General features: G+C 44.3%; 1 protein-coding gene across 1 annotated transcript in view; it reads left to right on the top strand.

Annotated features, from left to right (window-relative positions):
- kalrnb (kalirin RhoGEF kinase b) overlaps positions 1-7,500 on the top strand; it is a 78,282-nt gene that overhangs the window by 34,710 nt on the left and 36,072 nt on the right. The window contains exons 19-25 of the mRNA XM_052515712.1: positions 1,392-1,541; positions 2,556-2,697; positions 3,114-3,229; positions 4,579-4,701; positions 4,821-5,003; positions 5,234-5,358; positions 5,639-5,815. Of these exons, the coding sequence (XP_052371672.1) occupies positions 1,392-1,541; positions 2,556-2,697; positions 3,114-3,229; positions 4,579-4,701; positions 4,821-5,003; positions 5,234-5,358; positions 5,639-5,815 (1,016 nt within the window). The remainder of the gene's footprint in view (positions 1-1,391; positions 1,542-2,555; positions 2,698-3,113; positions 3,230-4,578; positions 4,702-4,820; positions 5,004-5,233; positions 5,359-5,638; positions 5,816-7,500) is intronic.

Here is a 7,500-nt window from a genome sequence, read left to right as displayed (position 1 = left end):
CAGCTGTAATAGCAGGCTATAATAACCAGCTGTAATAGCAGGCTATAATAACCAGCTGTAATAGCAGGCTATAATAACCAGCTGTAATAGCAGGCTATAATAACCAGCTGTAATAGCAGGCTATAATAACCAGCTGTAATAGCAGGCTATAATAACCAGCTGTAATAACAGGCTATAATAACCAGCTGTAATAGCAGGCTATAATAACCAGCTGTAATAGCAGGCTATAATAACCAGCTGTAATAGCAGGCTATAATAACCAGCTGTAATAGCAGGCTATAATAACCAGCTGTAATAGCAGGCTATAATAACCAGCTGTAATAGCAGGCTATAATAACCAGCTGTAATAGCAGGCTATAATAACCAGCTGTAATAGCAGGCTATAATAACCAGCTGTAATAGCAGGCTATAATAACCAGCTGTAATAGCAGGCTATAATAACCAGCTGTAATAGCAGGCTATAATAACCAGCTGTAATAGCAGGCTATAATAACCAGCTGTAATAACAGGCTATAATATCCAGCAGTAATAACAGGCTATAATAACCAGCTGTAATAGCAGGCTATAATAACCAGCTGTAATAGCAGGCTATAATAACCAGCTGTAATAGCAGGCTATAATAACCAGCTGTAATAGCAGGCTATAATAACCAGCTGTAATAGCAGGCTATAATAACCAGCTGTAATAGCAGGCTATAATAACCAGCTGTAATAGCAGGCTATAATAACCAGCTGTAATAGCAGGCTATAATAACCAGCTGTAATAGGAGGCTATATTAACCAGCTGTAATAACAGGCTATAATATCCAGCAATAATAGCAGGCTATAATATCCAGCTGTAATAGCAGGCTATAATAACCAGCTGTAATAGCAGGCTATAATAACCAGCTGTAATAGCAGGCTATATTAACCAGCTGTAATAACAGGCTATAATATCCAGCTGTAATAGCAGGCTATAATAACCAGCTGTAATAGCAGGCTATATTAACCAGCTGTAATAACAGGCTATAATATCCAGCTGTAATAGCAGGCTATAATAACCAGCTGTAATAACAGACTATAATAACCAGCTGTAATAGCAGGCTATAATAACCAGCTGTAATATCAGGATTTAATAACCAGCTGTAATAGCAGGCTATAATAACCATCTGTAATAGCAGGCTATAATAACCAGCTGTAATAGCAGGCTATAATAACCAGCTGTAATATCAGGATTTAATAACCAGCTGTAATATCAGGATTTAATAACCAGCTGTAATAGCAGTGGCTGGAGATCCAGCACCATTCAATCGGACAGAGACATCATTGGAATTCAGAGGTTCAGCACCACATGGCACTGGACATCAACCATGTGTATATACTCAGGCATACTGTATGTTTGTTTCCCCCCAGGTATGTGGTGTGTTGGAGAGCCTGGAACAGGAGTATCGTAGGGACGAAGACTGGTGTGGTGGCGGAGAGAGGCAGGGGAGCAGGGGCCAGCCGGAGCACCTCATTCCCCTCATCAACAAACACATGGAACAAAAAGAAGCCTTCCTCAAGGTACAGAGAGAGAGAGAGAGAGAGAGAGAGAGAGAGAGAGAGAGAGAGAGAGAGAGGACAGAAAGCGAGAGGAAAGAAAGACAGAGAGAGGACAGAAAGACGATGCGAGGACAGAAAGGCAGAGATATGACAGAAAGATGGATAGAGGACAGAAAGATGGATAGAGAACAGAAAGACAGATAGAGGACATAAAGACAGATAGAGGACAGAAAGACAGATAGAGGACAGAAAGACGGATAGAGGACAGAAAGATGGATAGAGGACAGAAAGATGGATAGAGGACAGAGGACAGAAAGACGGATAGAGGACAGAGAGACAGATAGAGGACAGAAAGACGGATAGAGGACAGAAAGACGGATAGAGGACAGAAAGATGGATAGAGGACAGAAAGACAGATAGAGGACAGAAAGACGGATAGAGGACAGAAAGACAGATAGAGGACAGAAAGATGGATAGAGGACAGAAAGATGGATAGAGGACAGAAAGACAGATAGAGGACAAAAAGACAGATAGAGGACAGAAAGACAGATAGAGGACAGAAAGTTGGATAGAGGACAGAAAGATGGATAGAGGACAGAAAGACAGATAGAGGACAAAGACGGATAGAGGACAGAAAGACAGATAGAGGACAGAAAGATGGATAGAGGACAGAAAGACAGATAGAGGACAGAAAGACGGATAGAGGACAGAAAGACAGATAGAGGACAGAAAGACGGATAGAGGATAGAAAGACGGATAGAGGACAGAAAGATGGATAGAGGACAGAAAGACGGATAGAGGACAGAAAGACAGATAGAGGACAGAAAGACAGATAGAGGACAGAAAGATGGATAGAGGACAGAAAGACGGATAGAGGACAGAAAGATGGATAGAGGACAGAAAGACGGATAGAGGACAGAAAGATGGATAGAGGACAGAAAGACGGATAGAGGACAGAAAGACGGATGGATGATGGTAAAGACAGTTTTTAGCTACAGTCTCTGTTGGTATGTTTTAACCCCTTGTTTCCTGCAGGCATGCACCCTGGCCAGACGCAACGCAGAGGTCTTCCTCAAGTACATCCACCGCAACAGCGTTACTATGGCAACCATCTCCGGGCACAGTGCCGGCGCAGAGGTCACTGGTCACTCCCGTGTGCCTGAGCAGCAGGTCAAAGGTGAGCCAACACACAGTTACATTACACATGAACACATACACACACACACACACACACACACACACACACACACACACACACACACACACACACACACACACACACACACACACACACACACACACACACACACACACACACACACACACACACACACACACACACACACACACACACACACACACACACACACACACACACACACACACACACAGAGAGAGAGACAGAAGAGCTCCGTATGCATGATGATGATATTTCTGCCACTGTGTTTATACCTGGCAGTGTAAATGTGTGTTCCTCTTGTAGGTATCCTCAGTGAGCTCCTGCAGAGGGAGAACAGGGTTCTTCTACATCTCTGGGCTCTGAAGAAGCGTCGTCTGGACCAGTGTAAATGTGTGTGTGTGTTCCTCTTGTAGGTATCCTCAGTGAGCTCCTGCAGAGGGAGAACAGGGTTCTACATTTCTGGACTCTGAAGAAGCGTCGTCTGGACCAGTGTCAACAGTACCTGCTGTTCCAGAGCCACACCCAACAGGTGAGTTTGCCACACCTCCTTTAGATGAGTCCACACCCAACAGGTGAGTTTGCCACACCTTTAGATGAGTCCACACCCAGTTTGGGAAACCTGAGTTTGAGATGTAGAATTATAACAGAGCCCAGACAATTACATTACCCTGAAAATGGTTTGTCCTCCTCTCTCTGTCTCTGTCTCTGTCTCTGTCTCTGTCTCTGTCTCTGTCTCTCTCTCTGTCTCTGTCTCTGTCTCTGTCTCTCTCTCTCTCTCTCTCTCTCTCTCTCTCTCTCTCTCTCTCTCTCTCTCTCTCTCTCTCTCTCTCTCTCTCTCTCTCTCTCTCTCTCTCTCTCTCTCTCTCTCTCTCTCTCTCTCTCTCTCTCTCTCTCTCTCTCTCTCTCTCTCTCTCTCTCTCTCTCTCTCTCTCTCTCTCTCTCTCTCTCTCTCTCTCTCTCAATTCAATTCAATTCAATTCAAGGGCTTTATTGGCATGGGAAACATGTGTTAACATTGCCAAAGCAAGTGAGGTAGACAACATACAAAGTGAATATATAAAGTGAAAAACAACAAAAATTAACAGTAAACATTACACATATAGAAGTTTCAAAACAGTAAAGACTTACAAATGTCATATTATATATATATATATATATACAATGTACAAATAGTTAAAGGACACAAGATAAAATGAATAAGCATAAATATGGGTTGTATTTACAATGGTGTTTGTTCTTCACTGGTTGCCCTTTTCTTGTGGCAACAGGTCACAAATCTTGCTGCTGTGATGGCACACTGTGGAATTTCACCCAAAAGATATGGGAGTTTTTCAAAATTGGATTTGTTTTCGAATTCTTTGTGGATCTGTGTAATCTGGGGGAAATATGTCTCTCTAATATGGTCATACATTGGGCAGGAGGTTAGGAAGTGCAGCTCAGTTTCCACCTCATTTTGTGGGCAGTGAGCACATAGCCTGTCTTCTCTTGAGAGCCATGTCTGCCTACGGCGGCCTTTCTCAATAGCAAGGCTATGCTCACTGAGTCTGTACAGTCAAAGCTTTCCTTAATTTTGGGTCAGTCACAGTGGTCAGGTATTCTGCCGCTGTGTACTACTCTCTGTGTAGGGCCAAATAGCATTCTAGTTTGCTCTGTTTTTTTGTTAATTCTTTCCAATGTGTTAAGTAATTATCTTTTTGTTTTCTCATGATTTGGTTGGGTCTAATTGTGCTGTTGTCCTGGGGCTCTCCCACAAACACAGAGTGTGTTTGTGTTTGTGAACAGAGTTCTCTCTCTCTCTCTCTCTCTCTCTCTCTGTCTCTCTCTCTCTCTCTCTCTCTCTCTCTCTCTCTCTCTCTCTCTCTCTCTCTCTCTCTCTAGGCGTTGGATTGGCTGCAACAGAGTGGTGAGCACTACCTGTCCACTCACACATCGCCAGGGGCAACCAGTGCAGAGACCCAGGACCTGCTGGCTCAACACAGGGAATTCTGCATCTCGGCTAAGGTGAACACACACACACACATACCCACTCACACACACAAATGTTTACTCACACACTACAAAGGTGATGTGTATATCAGAACAGTTCCCACAATCCATTACTCCCCTCTACCTCCTCCCAGCACACTCAGGAGAAGGTGCACCTGCTGATTCAGCTGGCAGAGAGCATGCTGGGTAAGGGCCACTCCCACAGGGTGGAGCTACGGAGGTGCGTGTCGACGGTGGACAAGCGCTACCGAGAGTTCTCCATGCGCATGGGCCAGTACCGGAACACACTGGAGACTGCACTGGGAGGCTGCACTCAGGTGTGTGTGAGGGGTGGAGTGTGTGTTTCTTGACGACTAGTTGTCTTCCATGTGTGTGAGTGACTGAATGTGTTCGGCTGGTGGGTGTATGTGTGTGTGTGTCTCAGATTCCAGGTCAATCAGAGATAGATTGATTTATGCCTGGGCTTTTTGCCCATGTCTGTTTCCTTCATGTCAATGAAGTTCTCTGAGTGGTATTGAATTGTCTCTGTGTACGGTGTCCCCTGTAGGACAATAAGGACCTGGAGCTGGAGCTCATCCCCAACAGCCTCTCTGACTCTGACCCCGAAGTGAACCTGAATGACCCTAACCACGAGGTCAGCGACGAGAAGAGGAGGACGGCCAGGAAGAAAGAGTGAGTCCAACAGAGAAAGAGAGAGAATGAGAGAGAGGGGGAAACGGAGAGAGGGTACGTGTGTGTGTGTGTGTGTGTGTGTGTGTGTGTGTGTGTGTGTGTGTGTGTGTGTGTGTGTGTGTGTGTGTGTGTGTGTGTGTGTGTGTGTGTGTGTGTGTGTGTGTGTGTGTGTGTGTGTGTGTGTGTGTGTGAGAGAGAGAGAGAGAAGAGGGAGAGACAGAGCGATGGTGGGATAATTGTATTTATTGAAAAAGTAGCCAGTTTCTTGGTACTCCTACAGGTATATCATGTCAGAGCTTCTCCAGACAGAGAGGGTGTATGTGAAGGATCTGCAGGAGTGTATTGATACCTACCTGTGGGAGATGACCAGTGGCTCTGAAGAGATCCCCACCAGGATCGCCAACAAGGATGACGTTGTCTTTGGGAACATCCAGGACATTTATGAGTTCCATAACAGGTGTGTATATCACAGTCTGTATAGCACAAGCTGTGTGTAATGTATGGTGTTTAGCACATTTCATTAAATAGAACACAAATGGAATTCTTCCCGAGCCAATATGGCTGCCATTATCCCATTCTAGAGTTCTGCAGATCTATGACATCTATGACATTATACTGTATGTCTCTATGGTATAGCACAGAGGTATTAAAATATTACCTTACCAGGTCCGGACTCCTGCTGCTTTTCTGTTCTACCTGATAATGAATTGCACCCTCATGGTGTCTCAGGTCTGAATCAGTCACTGCTTAGAGGGGAACAATTCAAAAAGCAATGGAACTGGCTTCAAGGTCCATGTTTGAGTTTGAGGGCACAGCATAACAGATGTGTGTAGAGTGTATAATGATGGTTTGTGTCTGAGGGGTGTAGGCACAGCATAACAGATGTGTGTAGAGTGTATAATGATGGTTTGTGTCTGAGGGGTGTAGGCACAGCATAACAGATGTGTGTAGAGTGTATAATGATGGTTTGTGTCTGAGGGGTGTAGGCACAGCATAACAGATGTGTGTAGAGTGTATAATGATGGTTTGTGTTTGAGGGGTGTGGGCACAGCATAACAGATGTGTGTAGAGTGTATAATGATGGTTTGTGTTTGAGGGGTGTAGGCACAGCATAACAGATGTGTGTAGAGTGTATAATGATGGTTTGTGTTTGAGGGGTGTAGGCACAGCATAACAGATGTGTGTAGAGTGTATAATGATGGTTTGTGTTTGAGGGGTGTAGGCACAGCATAACAGATGTGTGTAGAGTGTATAATGATGGTTTGTGTTTGAGGGTGTAGGCACAGCATAACAGATGTGTGTAGAGTGTATAATGATGGTTTGTGTTTGAGGGGTGTAGGCACAGCATAACAGATGTGTGTAGAGTGTATAATGATGGTTTGTGTCTGAGGGGTGTAGGCACAGCATAACAGATGTGTGTAGGTGTATAATGATGGTTTGAGTTTGAGGGTGTAGGCACAGCATAACAGATGTGTGTAGAGTGTATAATGATGGTTTGTGTTTGAGGGGTGTAGGCACAGCATAACAGATGTGTGTAGAGTGGATGGTTTGTGTCTGAGGGGTGTAGGCACAGCATAACAGATGTGTGTAGAGTGTATAATGATGGTTTGTGTTTGAGGGTGTAGGCACAGCATAACAGATGTGTGTAGAGTGTATAATGATGGTTTGAGGGTGTAGGCACAGCATAACAGATGTGTGTAGAGTGTATAATGATGGTTTGTGTTTGAGGGGTGTAGGCACAGCATAACAGATGTGTGTAGAGTGTATAATGATGGTTTGTGTTTGAGGGTAGGCACAGCATAACAGATGTGTGTAGAGTGTATAATGATGGTTTGTGTTTGAGGGTGTAGGCACAGCATAACAGATGTGTGTAGAGTGTATAATGATGGTTTGTGTTTGAGGGGTGTGGGCACAGCATAACAGATGTGTGTAGAGTGTATAATGATGGTTTGTGTTTGAGGGGTGTAGGCACAGCATAACAGATGTGTGTAGAGTGTATAATGATGGTTTGTGTCTGAGGGTGTGGGCACAGCATAACAGATGTGTGTAGAGTGTATAATGATGGTTTGTGTTTGAGGGGTGTAGGCACAGCATAACAGATGTGTGTAGAGTGTATAATGATGGTTTGTGTCTGAGGGGTGT

This window comes from Oncorhynchus keta, unplaced genomic scaffold, assembly GCF_023373465.1.
Source record: "Oncorhynchus keta strain PuntledgeMale-10-30-2019 unplaced genomic scaffold, Oket_V2 Un_scaffold_29839_pilon_pilon, whole genome shotgun sequence".
Lineage (NCBI taxonomy): Eukaryota > Metazoa > Chordata > Actinopteri > Salmoniformes > Salmonidae > Oncorhynchus > Oncorhynchus keta.
The sequence above is the reverse complement of the archived record's forward strand: the minus strand, read 5'-3'. Positions and strand labels throughout refer to the sequence as shown.